This window comes from Anthonomus grandis, chromosome 22 (assembly GCF_022605725.1).
Source record: "Anthonomus grandis grandis chromosome 22, icAntGran1.3, whole genome shotgun sequence".
NCBI classification, from domain to species: domain Eukaryota; kingdom Metazoa; phylum Arthropoda; class Insecta; order Coleoptera; family Curculionidae; genus Anthonomus; species Anthonomus grandis.
The window spans coordinates 19895253-19912151 of NC_065567.1; the positions used below are offsets into that span (position 1 = coordinate 19895253).

Consider the following 16899-nt stretch of genomic DNA (forward strand, 5'->3'; position numbering starts at 1 on the left):
ATTATACGAACAATCCATAAACTTAATACTTTCTATCTGGATAACATTTAATTTAACAGAAATAGCCAAAGATATGTTATTCTAATACACTGTTTTGGTTTTCATGAAGTTTACTTTCATGTGTATTTTCACTAGCTAGGGAAGATATGTGTTATTTTAACACCGATACCAATATGTATGATTGTTTTATTAAGTACATGTTCGTTTATCCCTTACAAAAAGAATATATTGCAATAAAGACAAATATAAATGGATATTCTCAATAGCAGTAAACATTTAAATATTGTTTCTGTGATATGTTCATCAATATCGGTTCTTGGATATGTTTCTATTTCAAATTTTCCAAGCAATAAAAGGATTAAAGGTTTTTTTAAGCAGATTTACTACAAAATTATCTAATTTAACATTATTAAATAAGCTACTAGCCTTTTCTCAAAATTAGATACACTAACAGATAAACATAGTTCTCTTCACAGAAAACTATAATAAGCTAGTAACATTCATACAACCTGCTTCTAGATTTCTTCTGGATTTCATGCTCTAAGGAAGCCAAAAAACAGGCTTAAGCATTACCAATACATCATAATAGAAGAAATCAAAAAGCACTTTACATAAAACATTCCTATGATTTATTGAAATAGTTATGAGCATCCATAATAAACTTTTAGATAAAGAGTAAAAAAGTGATAAAAAAAGAGATGGGTCCAATTCAATTAACTTAATTGGTTATCAATCAGAATCTTGACCAAGGCTCTAAAAGAAGAATTTAATTATATGAAACTATGATATATTTCTTTGCTAATTTCTTCAGTAATGCAATAGACACAGTTTGAATAAAATATTCTAGAGTTTTAGAAAATGCTATAAAGAGAAACTCAATACAAGATTTTTTAAGGAGCTTGTGAATTAGAAAATTAGAGAATCGAACAAAATTAATCATAAAACGTCTTCCTGTAATGTGGAACATCTTTCTATATATAACTGTCATTCAAATCAGGTCATACGAGGGTACTCCTAGAAGTATCCGATTTGTCCTAGAGATAGCAGTAGTTGTTTGAGAAATATCACTGTATTAAAAAGCACATAATCTATAAAGCATATGATTCAAGTTTGAAGACACCAGGTTGTTTAGTGTTTGATTGGCAGCCATTAATATTAAATAAATTCAGTGAATTTATGAAAATAGAGAAAATTGGTCATCGGTATATAACAATAATTTTATTTCAAAGGCGTCAGCTCGATTAATATCAAAGTTAAAAAAAGTTTTTAAGTTGGATTGTACTCTAGGTGAATCTACTTCTTAGATTACCACAGTAGAATATTGGGGAGCAGAGTTTAAATGAGGCCGCTACCAAGTTAATTGTCAGACCAAATGAAATGATGACTCCAAAAATGGTGAAAAAAATCCATAAAGCGTAACCACTAGATGATCTTTTTTTTCATTTCCAAAAATCGCATATTATTTGCAAATTCTACATAAAAAAGCTGTGTGCAAGATGCGTTTCTCGTTTGCTCACACTCGAGCAAAAACAGTGTCATGAAAATGTTTCAATTAAGTGTTTAGCGAAGCATCATAGGAATATAGAAGAATTTTTACACATCTCGTGAGAGTATGAAACATAGGTCCATCACTTTTGACCCGAGATAAAACAATAATCAAAACAATGGACTCAAAAGAGAGAGCTTTCAAGCAAAAACAACCACATTTGGTTAAGAAGAAAGTATTGTTTCATCAGGATAATGCACCTGGCCATCAATCCGTTATTGCAATGGCCAAAATTACCGGATTCGAGTTTCTTTTATTAAAATTGCTACCTCAGATTACTTTCTGTTTCCAAACATGAAAAAATGGCTGAGTGGTTAAAAGCTTTCCAACGATGAAGAAGTTATGTCGGCAGTTAAGTTGTTGCATTTAATCGCTCTCGGATTTTGATTCTTATATCATTTCTAGAAATGATATAATAAATTTTGAAATAATATTTTAAATTTAAATAATATTAATCATTTCTAGAAATGATATAAGAATCAAAATCCGAGAGCGATTAAATGCAACAACTTAACTGCCATTCTAGAATGGTGTCTCATTAGAAGTTGTGTTATCTTTGCAGTCAGATCTTAAAGTATTGCTTGCATGTTCAGTGGAGCTCCAATATTCTGGCTAATTCATCATAGAGTTCTCTACCTTGTAGGTTCTGGCAGTTTAGTGCTCTGTGTGCCAAATTGTCTGGTTCTCCACATGTACATAAGAAGTTGTCCTTGATAATCCCAATCCTATTTAGGTGTGCTGGATCAAGCAGGCCCTTTGTCTGGAGAGATTGTTAAATTCCTTCAACCATGCCCTCTGTCCCTGGTAATTTCTGCATCTGGTGACTTTATTTATTTTGGCTTCTGCATATGTCTCCGTAAATGTTTTGTCATATCTGCCATAAGTATTCTTTAGCTTTCTTGTGCAGTTCAGTAAAGTTCAGCTTTCTATTGAGGCATTGGTCACATGTTCTGCCCTCCAAGGCTAATTTATCTGCCCTCTTATTACCACTGATTCCAGAATGGCTGAGGACCTATTCGATTATATGGTTCGCTAAGTTTTTTCCTTGTTTGTAGTGTTGTCATATTGATTTCTGCGTTGATCCTCGTTAGGATGTATTGAATAGCACTCAGTGAGTTCGATATGAGGGCGTTGTTGGTGTCTTCTCTCAGATTTGTCCATGCCACATTGATGGATATACTTTTTCCTGTGTATATTGTTGTCCCGGTTAAACATATTTTTTGTTCTGATTGCATTTTTCCTAAAATCCTAAAAATTTCCGCTGTAATATGTCATTTAGTTATGCTTGGTCCCCTGGGGAGCTTAATTAGAAGAGTGTTTTTAATGTTTGAATTAGTCCAGGCTGTTTACATAATCTAGAGTCAAATCCTATCCCTCCATGATTGCTGGTCGGTCCTGTGTGCATGTTCCATAAAATCCCCCGAGGCTGTCTATAATTGCTTTAACTTTGAGAGCCAGCTTTTCAAGGGCCAATTTGATGCAGAGCCAGTTTATTAAGAGTATATGGGTGGATAATGTCCAATCTTCTTCAGTTGTGACTTAAAATATTGATAAATCTGAACGACCTGAGACCAGAGTTTAGCATGGTCAGTCTCATGGGTCCAAGGTCCGTTAGTGCCTTGCTGGTTTTCTTGCAGTACTGGGGGGTACTTTCAACTGCTATTTTCTGAAAATCTTTTTTACAGGGCTTTTGATTTTCAAGGATAAATTACGAAGACAGTGACTAGGAGGAAGGAGAGGACATATATAGACAGGTCTTATATTTGTGTATGTGGGTATGGTTCAGTGATTAGAATATTGGAAAGAATGACTGCAGGATTGGGTAGAAATTGTTGACTTTGGTGGCCATGCATTCAATAAATACATCAAAAAGTTTTTCAATCTCGTCGAGTTTGCTGACTATTTGCAATAGGAAATTGGATAACCTCAAAATTTTTAAGAGGTAAGTTCCATTCTTTCAGTTCGGGTTTCAACCAGGCAACTCGCTCCAGATTGGAACCCAACTCGTTAAGTTTATCCTTGATGTCCGCTAACGATATATTCTTAGAAAAATAGACAGGAAATAAGTATCAAATTCAAGGCTCTGTTTTTTAAAATTCTTCGTTAGTGTGCGGTGGTTATCAGACCTTGATGATGAAAGGGGTCATGAAAAGCAAGTACTAAAGAAGATTTTGGTCTTGACGTGGCAGATTTCGATATTTTTTGCCTTACGGTTTCATAGATTGATTTTTCGTGTTTTTAGGCACGATAGAAGGGATTTTGTAGGTATTTAGAGTGATAAAATTCTTGGACGTAGATGGAATCGAAAAGATTTTCGGACATGAAAGTTGGGTTTTTCGGATCATTTATCTGGGTTTCCTCAGCATTAAGCGATTTATCATCAGATAAGTGTACAGAAAGATGTTACTAAAATTTTGAGAATTAAGAGGAGGTTAAAGGCATTTTGTCTGTTGCGCTCACCTTTAGATCAGGGTCCAATTTTTTTACTTATATACTTTGGCGCTTTTTACTGCACACGCCACTGGAATTTTGGTATTTCGATAAGCACTATAATGGCATAAGTTGTGAACCACAAGCTGAGATGTATACTATTTAGAGTACAGCACAAGACTGAAAAATCAACAGTTTCCACTTCAAATACATGGATTTGTCAATATGTTAAAGTGACATAGTAGGTACGATGCCATCTAGTTTTTCCTATTTCACTTGCATAGTTCACACGTAGCAGCGAGGGCGCCCCCGTGAGCAGGATCAGCTGTTCTGTGTTGCTAAACAGCCAATTGTCATTGCAAAATTAATAATTACACGTAATTCTGTAGATAGTAGTAAATGTAGATAGATGTAAAGATATTTTCGAATGTTATGACAGGTCCTATAAAAGTCTTAAAAATTGACGTTTCCTATTAATTTTATTGTTGGAAATTACACCTTTTGTATGATTTCTATCTTCCCAAACAGCACACATTCTACAATGAAAGTCCTGTATCGGTCCAAATTAGGTCGAAATGTCCATGGATTAGTAATCGACATCCTCTGGATGATAATTTTGTACAAGCCAATGGAAATTATTTTCATTCAGAGTTTCATTGGAAAATTATAGTTAGTTTATCTGAATTCAATGGATAGATATTTTTTGAGAAGCCATTGGACTCGTATGTATCTTTATAGGCACATCAAACATCCACTATGTGCTTCTTCATTTTGATGAATATGAATACCGTACCATGGATATAGGAAAATCTTAATCTTATGACTTTAATAAAATAAAAAGTCATTGGACATTGGACAATTCCAATAGATATGTTTAAAATGAGAACCATTTAATGGGCCTGTTTTGCAACTGTATGGACTTTTTGTTTCGTTGTTATTTGGATGTATTATGAATGACAAAAAGTTACTATCTATTCAAAGGAACGGATGTTCACTGGATATTCATATTATTCAAAAAAAAAAAAAAACCTCTGGAGGAACATTGGATAGATTTTTGCTCTCTGGGTCAAGATTTTTTAATTATATGTAAATGCGTCAAAGTAAAATAACAAGTATTTCTCTTTACCTTAAAAATCATTAACAATAACAATTGATTAGGTATAGATTTTAAAAGAAATTAACATTCTTACAATCGTACCTTCTTAACAAACTCTGTTTTCAGTTCTTTTTATGGATGCTACTAAACAAATAATTCTGTATACAATCCGTTTGCTATCTAATTATTTTTGCAAGGGATTATAATTCTTGGAAGGAACAACACACATAAATATCCTAATTGTAATTAAGTACTCCACTGTATTTCTACTTAAGCTCTATATAGTTTTATTAACAAACCATAAATAATATTAAATTTTATTATTTTAGACACCTTACATGAAAATACGATTTCTAAAATAAAACCTTGATAAGATTACCCTGGTTTATGCTTTATGGTTTGCTTTTTTACTAGTCTATAGTATATTTTATATTCTAACTGAACCTATTTTATACAAGTCGATTCTCTTTAGAGCCATATAAACTGCTGAAACTATAAAGATTTGATATAAAACAGCTTCACAAATATAAAATTCTCATGTAAAAATAATATTATAAAGTCTGTATAAAAATTAATGCATTAAAAAAACATATTTAATTTTTTTATGGCCCTGATATGGCTGCTATAATCAGACTTGTATACAAAAATTGTAAATATGGCACAATAATTATAAATAAATAAAGCTCGTGCCTTTAACAATCTTATTGTATTCATCACAATTTTTTTTCTAAACCATATACAAGCCAATTGAAATAATTTTGATTGTTTTAACGTATTCTTTCGTCCTGCCTGCGAAAATTTGATTAAAAAGGAAATTATAAAACAGGACTAGATGACAAAGAGTTTCTTTTACATAAATAAACAAGTACATCTATATACATTAATACAGCTAAATATTATTGGAAAGTTAATAAAGATTCAGTCTCACAAAAAATACCTCAAAGAAAATTGAAATAGAGGTATTTAGACGTCGTTAACGTGACAAAAATGTAGTTTTTTGCCATCGACGTTTGAGGTCAGATCAAACGGTTTGTTGTGGACTAAAAGTTCTTTTATGCAGCCATAGAAACCTTTGTAGTAGGCATCAGGTAAACCCGGTGGAAGGGACGAAGTACCACCTGAAAAGAACAATTATATATGAATATTTATGTGTAAAAAGATGGAGAAGAGTAAGCTAAAAGAATAAAAAAAACATATTTTCTTAAAGCTACAAATTAAAAAACAGCTCGTATTAATATATTGCAAAAAGAATAATGTTTCTTTAATTAAATAAGCTTGTCCTTTAATCGTAAAAAGCCACTTTTTGCTCTCTCAAAATGAAATTCTTTTTTCACCTGATTAGCGTTAGGAAGACAAAAAAAATTGTATATAATTATACGCAAAAAAAAATGAGTTTCCTCAAAGCAATTTTCCTTTCAGCGGCAAAAAACAGCTGTAAAATCCCATTTTAATTTCCCAGGACCCAGGACTGAATCCCTACTTTTTACATGGACCTTTCTTATCTTTCAAATGTCTCTCTCCCTTTCTGGCCGTATTTTGTGGCAGATATAAAGAAAAATATTTCAAAATTAGCCGGTTGACAACGACAGTGCATAAATAAAACCGAAACGCGCGATATACGCGAGTGCGCTTTAAAGAAATTACAAGTTAAATGTCGCGTAAAAGATAAAGTATAAATTATTAGGCAAATAAAAAGAATTTTATAGTAATGAACTTCAAAAACAGCTTAATTTGCTTTCCGGATAAATTTCTGTTTTTGGGGTTTGCGACCCTTGAAGCCATTTATTTCGTCCTTCTTATTTTGCCGGAAATTGTTTATGTTATCTCTTACCTATCCAAATTTTAGCAGTTGTTCTTAAGCTTTTTGATCCTGGACTTGATCTTCCACGTACTGTTCTTTCGCCATCCACAGATATCATTCCAATTCTTTTTTTACGTCTTACATGGATTGTATGCCATTGCCCATCATCAATCCTTTTTGTACTCCTAAAAAATCAATATTTAGTTATTTTGTACTTGAAATCGTACCTGTAACTAGATATTAAAAAATACAATTACGCCAATGACGACTGTTCGTTATACGTTTTAAAGCATACTCTACCTCCGTATCTTCAATCTTCTGACATTATTGGTCCTACAACGTAAAATTATTCATTACGTGAAAAAAAAACAGAAGTTTGTCTCTGAGATCATGATAACATAATTTAAAAATCTTAGGATAATAAACTGATCACACAATTTGGTTGTGCGCTCCTTTTAGTTATTTCTTACGTATTCTTCTTTTTTTTTTGATATCTCGTCTAAAACTGGCAACAAGTATAAACTGGTGTGAGTAAATACAATGTTCACCTATATTTGTGAAGCATCTTGAACAATACGTCCTTTGCCATAATATTTTTAGGAATAGTTTATTATTTTTTAGGTTGTTAGTCTTATATGGTTAATTTTCACGATATTAAATAAATAAAATAAATTGATAACTCGCATTTCTAATCACTCTGTAGGTTGTTACCCTATGTGAAAAAAAGTGTACAAATGTTGGAAAATTAAGACCAGCAAAGCTTTCATTTCAAAATGAGTCGCCCTTAATTATTAACTTAAAAAAAAAATTAACTTCGTAAGACTTTTTCCTTTGAGAGTACAGGGTGTCCATTTATAAACTGACACATTTTAACTGCTTATAAGTCGAGAACGAAAAATGACATCAATGTGCGGTTTTCACAGAACTTTATCAATATTTTTAAAGTTTTTTTTGACAGTGTTGCCAAGTTTCAAAATTTACCTGAAATAAGAAGAAAAAAATTGATGATTTTCAAAAGGCGATTTCTCAAAAATTTTAAATGTAACACCCTGTACTTTTTAATTTCACATTAAAGCCAGTTAAATCCCCTTTCCGAAAGTGTATAAATTGTCTTAAATTCATTATTTTTTTTTATAATTAAGTTTAAACCCTACAAAATTCAAACTTTCCAAAAAATAAAAAATCGCGCCCTTGAAAAAAGATATTTTATGTGCAAAACACTACTAGATCTTTTTAGAATTGAGCCGGATACCAATTTAATAATGTCTGATGAGGCAACATTTCACATCAGTGGTCGAGTAAAGGTCGAGTAATAACTGCCGAATTTGGGGAAATGAAAATCCTCGAGTATATAACGAATTTGAAAGAGATTCTCCTAAGCTGAACGTTTGGTGTGCAGTATCGAAATTTAAAATTTATGTGCCATTTTTTTTCAAGACGTAACAGTGAATGGAAACAGTTACACCGATATGTTGTAAACATTTTTTTATCCTCAACTTCAGCAGGATGGAATTTTAGACACGGTTTACTTCCAGCAAGACGGTGCACCACCACACTTCTCCAGGATCGCAAGGGATTCCTTAGATATTACTTTTGGAAACAGATGGATAGGGCGAGCAGGTCCAATCGAGTGGGCACCTTATTCTCCCGATCTAACTATTCCAGATTTTTGTATATGGGGATATGTAAAAGACCGTTGCTACAATCCAACCCCAAGAAATTTGGATGAACTGCGCAACAACATAGTAAACGTATTTAACCAAATTACACCGCGAATGCTACAAAACGCCTTCGGCAACTTATTTCTCCGTCTACATTTGTGTTCCGAGCAAAATGGGGGTCATATTCAGCAGCTAATTTATTAGTTATAAATTAAAATTAATTTCTTCAATTGTTTGTTGTTAAAATTGTTGTAAATAGTTGTAGTTTAATACATAGAATAAATACTTTTTATAGACATGGCAATAGCGCAAATTATTTAATTATGATCATACAAAAGCGATACATAGGCAATTACCAGAAAATGTTCATCAATCACCGAATATGACGTATTCTAAGAAAATTTTCAAAAAGGTGTCATTTACTAAAATTGGCTCTGTAAAAAAAAATTAATTTAAGACAATTTATTGATTTTTGGAAAGGGGATTTAACAGGCTTTCATGTGAAATTAAAAAGTACAGGGTGTTACATTTATAATTTTTGAGAAACCGGCCTTTGAAAATCATCAATTCTTTCCTCCTATTTCAGGTAAATTTTGAAACTTGGCAACACTGTCAAAAAAAACTTTAAAAATATTGATGAAGTTCTGTGAAAACCGCACATTGTTGTCATTTTTCGTTCTCGACTTATAAGCAGTTAAAATGTGTCAGTTTATAAATGGACACCCTGTATTTAAAAAATAAAACCTCACCTAAAATTGATGATTTAAAAATTAGACTTGCACGGAATTGTAGAAGTATTAAAAATTTAGCCCCTGCCAATGTTCGTAATCAATTTCAAAATAAGCTTTATTATAGTTTCCCTGATAATGGCGCACATTTTAAGCATTTAATAAAATACATTTGAGTTAGATAAACTATTTATTTTCAACACGCCTGTTTACACGTTAATATGTAAGCGTCATAAGTATATTAGTTGACATGTTTTTGACACTAAGCAGCATGTCTTTTCAACTGATGGATCAGACTATAGGGTAACCATTTGATAGAGCAAAGTTTAATTAGACGTTTTTGCGTACTAATCGCTTATACGTCAGTTGATTTAATTTTTCGTTATTGATTTGATTGGTACGGTTGTCCAATTTTATATTGCTTATAATAATAAGTCACACGGTGGGGTTTCGACTTAAAATATTAAAGTGTTACATATTATAACATATTATGTAACATATTATTCTTTTTTTGTAACATACATAACATTTTGTTTGTAACATATTATTTGTCTGCAGGTAAGTCAAACACGTCAGAAAAATATAATTTCTCGATATTCCAGATTGTTCCTCAAATGTGAAATGTGGTAGAAAGTCATCAAGTGTGCTTTTGACCCGTAATTTGGTACAAGGGTTCTCCTGAGATCCAGAATCCTCGATAAAATAATTCCTCTTCGCTATAATTGGTACAGACACATAAGAAAATGAATAATTTGAGATGATCCAAATTAATATTGGACTGTGAAAGTAGAACATTGGACTTCTAAATTAGCATGAATGTTCTTCTGAGATACAGAAACCATTGACGATTGGTTAAAATGATTACTTTCATCTGCCATTAGTTCAAGTACGTCAAAAATGTATGAATTTTAGATGATCGAGATGATTACTGGAATCTCAAATACGGTAGAATGTCAACAAGTAAACTTTGGGTTCTTAAATTGGTGTCTGAGATCCATGAATCATCGATAATCGCTATGATGCAAGATGATTGCAAGACGTCAAGGTGTCAAAACGTCGTATAAATCGGAATCTTCAGATTATGACCGATGCAGCCAAAGCCTAGGTTTTATTATTTGGTGGACGTATTGCTTAACAACCCTCCATTAATATTATTTTGGTCTTTTGGATGATTGTGAAAGCTTGGGGTTATATTTGATAGTGAAATAATATTTAAAAAACATGTTTCTTTCAAAAGAGCTTTCTTAAACTAAGGCTAGGTGTATTGACTAGGCCAATCAAACGCAGATGTACTGTGATGTTTTATGCTGACCGGCGCTACTACTTGAGGATAGGGTCTCTTTGCAGAGAGTTTAAAATACCTATTTAAGATTTTGTTGTCGTTTAAGTTAGGTCTTAGGAAATATGGCCCCATTTTAGAAATATACAAAAGTTCATGATGGCTTAACTTACATTTAAATAGTAACAAATTTTCTATTAATGAACAACCTAGATATCTCTTTGGCAAGCTAATAAAAGGATCTAATGTTTATGATCGGAATACTCATAACTCTGACAAGTTTTTTGTTTCCAACTACAAACTGTCATTATTTTACAGATTCTTTAGCTTTATGCCTTTAAATATTATAACTTATTGCCTGATGACATCAAACACTGCTCGACTATATATCGCTTTACAGTACGTCTAAGATCCTTTTTAAAATATAAAATTCCTTAAATACTATTATTGTCATTTATTACTGTTTTATGTTAATTATTATTGATGTTGCTTATTTAGTAAAGCAAATTTTTCAGTCAATTCAATCTTTTCTGGTTCTTTTTTATTCATTTATTTTTGTGTTGCAAAACATATATTCTTTTTATTTTCTTTTTCTAGTTCTTTTCCGCTTTTCTCTGTATGTCATCTTGCCATCTTAGCATGGATCTACTTCTGCTTCTCTCACTCTCACTATATAATGGTTTTCGTCAATTTCTCATCACTCAATTTGGTTCTTGTCCTAATATACCCATTTTTTGTCTGTTTCTTAAGCTAATTTCCAGCATCCCACGTTGACAAACTCGCAGCTGTTGTGCACTTTTCGTTGTCATGGTGACAGTTTTGACCTCGTACAATATGACAGGTAGTACTCAGGCATCGTATATTTTCTGTTTTAGATTAATTGGTAGCTTCAGTTCTTTGAGGATATACGCGAGTTTTCGAAATGCCGCCCAAACTGATTCTCCTCCTTATCTCGGCTGTCTGGATGTAAAGGTCAGTAAGCAAAGGCCTTGCCTGATGTTGACTCGTTTTTGTATAATTACTTGTATCTTTTAATGCCAGGGTAAATAATTTTAGAGAAACTGAATCGTCTTATCTTAACCTTCTCCGCATGGATGAAGATGCCCGGAACAGACTAAGCTAGAAGGGATTCAAAGTCTTCTTAGGTCTAAGTAAGATCTTAAGGCGACTAAATTTTCAAAAGAAGATAAAGGTGCGGGTGCTTTAATCAAACCTGCAGAATAATAAAGTTACATCGGCAATACTCACCAGGGCCTTTAACACCGGGACTATGATGTAGCCCTCATTCAAGAGCCCTATATTTTTTAGGAGAAAGTTTCCGGCCTTGGTGTAAACAGAATTAAGATTAACTATGATTAAAACTCTGAAAACTTTAGATCATGTATTATTATTAATAACCAACTTCAGGCTTTGAAACTAACCGATCTTTGTTCTGGAGACGAAACATCTATAAGACTGAAACTACATATAGAGGGTACATGGTCTGAAGCTGTCATGGCTTCGACCTACCTCTTATATGATTCTACGTTATCACCTCCATCCAGTAGATTGTATTCACTGGAGAAATACTGTAGGCAATTAAACCTACAGCTAATTCTGGGTATGGACGCATATGCATATCATACAATATGGAAAAGCACCGACACAAATACTAGAGGTGAGTACTTACTTAACTATAACAAACGTACTATTACGTACGTATTACGTACTTTATTATAACAAAAAATCTAGCATTTCTAAGTTCAAACTCAAAAATGACGAATTAGGAGAAATATAGTCAAAAAAGAAATAAACGATAACACTGATATTGTGCTGGCTGCCAGTTAGCTCCATTAGGAGGCAAAAATTGAATCGTGGAGGAAGTACTGCGAGAAGGTTGAAAACACCAAGACTTCAGACGAATTTACCTAAAGATCCAATTCTGGAAGAAAAACTCCAAATCTCTTGCTTGGCACTCACCTCCCAGAATCAGTTAAAATTCAACCAAATGAAGGTTATTATTTGGTTGAATTTCAACTGATTGAACTGATTGAACTCAAACCTAGGTTACCAAAATACTAGGGAAGATTGGTAAGTTGCAAAAGAAATGAGAGACCTATATAACCAATGAGAAAATAGAATGAGCAATAGACCGTTTTAAAGCATCCAAAGTAGCAGGACCAGATGGAATTATCGTAGATCTTTTGCAATAGGACAAATACATCCTATTACCGCTGCTTTGTAGATTATTGCGCGCTAGTCTAGCCATGAAATACATATCCCAAATATGGAAAAAGGCTAAAGTAATTTTCATACCAAAACTTGGAAATGATTGCTCTCATGCGAGAGGAATTAGGCCAAGTACTCTTACATCTAGTATAAATAAGACAATTAAAAAACTGATTGAAAGACATGTCAGGGATCCTTCTCTTTAGGAGAAGTCACTACATAAAAACCGGGCAATTCTCAGTAGATAGATAACAATAGAAGCTTCAAATGAAAAAAAAGGAGTTTATGTACAATCAGTCTATCCAGGAAGTATTTTTCAAGAATTATTGAAAAATGTGAACATAAGGTTACAGGCCTATAATTTTTCAAAAGGTGTTTACTATCTATTTATGGAAAGGTACGATTTTTGCTGTTTTTAAAATCGAAGTAAATTGTCCTATGCAAAACGATAAATTCATGAAATATGTAAATGAACAAGTAATTTCAAGCAGCACTTGTTGAATAATGGAACAAGGTACTTTATCAGGCCCACATGATTTCTTCCTCTTTAGCTTAAATTGTAAAAAAAAAGAACTTATACTTCAAAAATGGAACAAGCAACAGCTTTTTCGACTGATATTCCTCACTAGAGGTATTTTAGGCTTCATTTTGTGAGAAATTACCTATTTTACTTGTCAAGTAAAGAGCTGTATGCTTAAAAAATAAATAAGATGAATTTACCACACTTTTAGGATCATTGTTAAAGTTTCTTTTTTCAGTTTTCTTTTTTGATTTATTGGATGCATTGTTACTCATCTTCCATCCAAATGATATAAGATTACTAGCATCTAAAATCTTTTGTTGAAAATGTAATTTTTTAGTATAGTTAATTAACTCTCTATGTGTTTTTTCCGCAGCTTTATAATTTTCTTTTAAAAATTTAATACTTTGTGATAAATGAAATAAATTCTTTAATTTAATGCATAAATAACCCGAGATTTATTATTCCTTTTATGACATTGTTTTAATGGGAAATACAAATCAAAGTAATGCTTAAATATATTAAAGAAATAACAGAATGCCTTATCTATATCCCCAATGAGATCCCCCTGCTTAGTGCGATTCTAAATTCACCTATTGACTCGATATTAGATATTCGGCAATGATAAGAATTATTATTTTTCTATTACCTCCACACTCAAATTAACCTAGAACAATTTATATAATTTGTTCTATTGCAATTAAAATTACCACATAAGATCATTTTCCTATTTGCCTTATTTAATATGTCGTAGTGTGTTACGCAACTGAAAAAGGAAATATTGAAGACTAGCTGAGAAGAGATCTACAGCATGTTAGAATTACATATTTATTTTTGCCTAAAATAAAAAAATTATTGGATTTTTATATATTAAATTCAATGTGTTATTTTAACCAGATTTCAACACCTTCACCTCTATTGTTTGGTCTGCAAAAAAAGGTACTCAGCACAAAGTTTTCAAAATGCAACGTCCCTAATAAGTCTTTATATGCCCCAGTCTTTGTAAAGCATAAAAACAGAATATTTCTTTAGGATCCTTAAAGACCACTTTCTAACTGATAATTTTTTTCCATATTTAGACCTTGCAAATTAAGTGGAACATCCAAAGATGCTACTGTCGAGACCATTTTCTACCAAGTCATCGGTGGCATTGACGATAGCTTTAAAGTAATTCCTTTAATCAGTAGTCACTTTAAACACGTTATGACAATTATGAATTTCATATAATCTGAAGTGCGGTTAAATATCAACAAGTAGATTTTACTCAAATAGATATAAGTGTTCATCTGAGATCCAGAAATTATCGACGATCTCTATGAAATAATTCCTCTCGTTTGCTGTTGGGTCAAACAAGTCAGATCATTAATAATTTCAAAGGACTTGCAAATTCTTATGATCTGCTTAGCAAAAGTAGCATAAATTATTTTTTCTTATTTCGGATCATCTTATTTTCTATTTAAATTTTATATCAAACATATAAAATAATTAATGTTCATAGAAAAAGTGAAATTAGTTCAATGAAAATAATTTAACCGAAGCTGTAGGTCTGCAAAAAATAGGATTTGTATCGATTTCCGTATAAAGCGTACCTGATCGAAAAAAAGCGCTTGTCCCTTCCAAGATTGAAACTGAGCTGCGGAAAGCCGTTTTCTATTGCAATGGCGAAATATTCTCTGGCAATTCGTTTTGTTTTGCTGCGCCACAATAACAACCCGTCGGCTACGAAAGTCTGGATTTCGAATTTGTAGTCGTTGCCCAGCTCGGCTTTCCTCCTAGGAAAATGAAAAGCCGTTATTTGGGGTATGGTTTTTTTGCAGGCCTTCTAATGGTAGTATTTTAATCTAAGTTTAAGCTTTTACAATTATTTTGAACCTTTCGAGTCGTTTTGGTTAAAAGATCAAGTAATGGAATGAAACTAGGTTCTTCGAAGCACAGACTTGCTAAATCAATATTTCTAGTTAAAGCAAAAAAAATCCCTGCTTAATTTTATCGTAAAAAAATCATAAAACCAGCATTAGATATAACAAAAAGGCTTTATGAACCATTTCATTCGAGATGTAGCAATTAAAACTATCCGCGCTAATTAGCGTCTAATGAATGGGTTTTAAGGCTTAATCATCTTGCTCCATCGGGCAAACTAATCGATGAATTATCTACTTAAAACCAGAGTTATAATATACATTAGTAAAGTTAGTTGGTTAAGTAAAACTTACAATTCCTCCTCTTCATTGTAATCAGTGAAAAGGTCTGTTCCTTTTCGCTTTCGTTTCAGTTGTACTACTACTTGATTTTCCGTGTCAGTATGGTTATTGCTGTGTTAGGAACAAAAATTTATTTATTTATGTTATTTGTTTTTTACATTCTATATTAGATCAACTTTTAGAAATATTTTTTTGTCTGAACTAACTTAAGAAGAGGTTGTGAAAGTTATGACTTTTGTATATCGGTTGACCCAATATAGACTTCATAAAGCAAGAAAAAATTATAAGCAAATATTTACATAATAAAGAACAATCCAATATAACCTACCTTCTAAATCCTTTTAACTTGTATTGCAAGTACGTATTTCCAGCAAACTTGATGGGCCCATGTACCCCTGCAAATAACAAACAGTCTTACGATAAGAACCAATTAATAAAATGGACTATAAATAAATCTTATAAAAAAACTGTTTGCCTAAGTGTTTCCTGTTCCGAAGAATTCATTAATTAAAACGCTGTTTGGGCTTAGTCTTTTTGAACCGAGTTCTGAAGACCCTCTGGGATCTTTGAAAAGTATACTGACATAATTACCTAAATAAATATTTTGTCACATTTTGGGAATTGGCAGTGGGTTTTAGCGTTGGATTTATTTTACTGGCATTCAGAAATGTTCTGGAAACATATTTTTTTGTGAGAATAAAAGAAGTCATTTGACCTAAATCAGGGCTGTGTAAGTATATGTACATCATAATCATTTATTGTCAACAGAGTTAAAAATGTTAGCGTTCGAAAGTATTATCAAAGAATATCAACATCTTGAAAAAAAGATTTAATTTTTAAAACCAATTTTAGCATTAATAAAAAATTAAAATAAGGAGTACAAATATTTCCATTTTTTTTAAAGTTCTAGTTCATTCCAACATGACATAGTTATATAACCTTATAATTAAAATAATTGACAAGTACTAAATTTCAGTTTCGCTATTAAAAGTTCACGCTACAAATATTTTAAAATTGTCCCACCAAAACTTTAATTTTTACTTAAAAGGATTTTCATGTCAAATATTACAACTTCAATTTTGCATTTGTCTGATTGACACACAAACGCTAAAATACCTAGTATAGAAAACACTATGAAATATCTCATTTAAAAAAACTTCAATTTATTAGTAGATACAGCCTAAAGAGAGATGATAAAAGGACATATTTATAGAAATTGGTTTGCTAGGTCAAAAGTTTTACTCAATTCTCCACATTTACATAATCAGTAAATGTAAAATTAGCAGTTGGCCGCCTCACTATTTTTTGCCTCACATTGGAAAATACAAAAACATTCCATTTAAAAGAAGATGGATGTATTAGTTTGACACAGACTGCACAAAGATGAGTGAAAAAACATGTTCATGGAAATTCATTTGCTAGGTCAAAC

At 32.0% G+C, this 16899-nt stretch overlaps 1 protein-coding gene across 5 annotated transcripts in view; it reads right to left on the reverse strand.

Moving 5' to 3' along the window:
- Positions 1–1615: 1615 nt before the first annotated feature.
- LOC126748430 (agrin-like) overlaps positions 1616–16899 on the reverse strand; it is a 434242-nt gene continuing 418958 nt past the window's right edge. For 4 of the 5 annotated variants that reach the window (XM_050457677.1, XM_050457675.1, XM_050457674.1 and 1 more), the window contains 5 exons: positions 15799–15865; positions 15483–15581; positions 14859–15041; positions 6904–7058; positions 1616–6190 (listed from right to left, as the gene is read on the reverse strand). In XM_050457677.1, coding sequence (XP_050313634.1) covers positions 6036–6190; positions 6904–7058; positions 14859–15041; positions 15483–15581; positions 15799–15865 — 659 coding nt within the window. In that variant the 3' untranslated portion in view covers positions 1616–6035. The remainder of the gene's footprint in view (positions 6191–6903; positions 7059–14858; positions 15042–15482; positions 15582–15798; positions 15866–16899) is intronic. The other variant, XM_050457676.1, reaches the window with a different exon arrangement.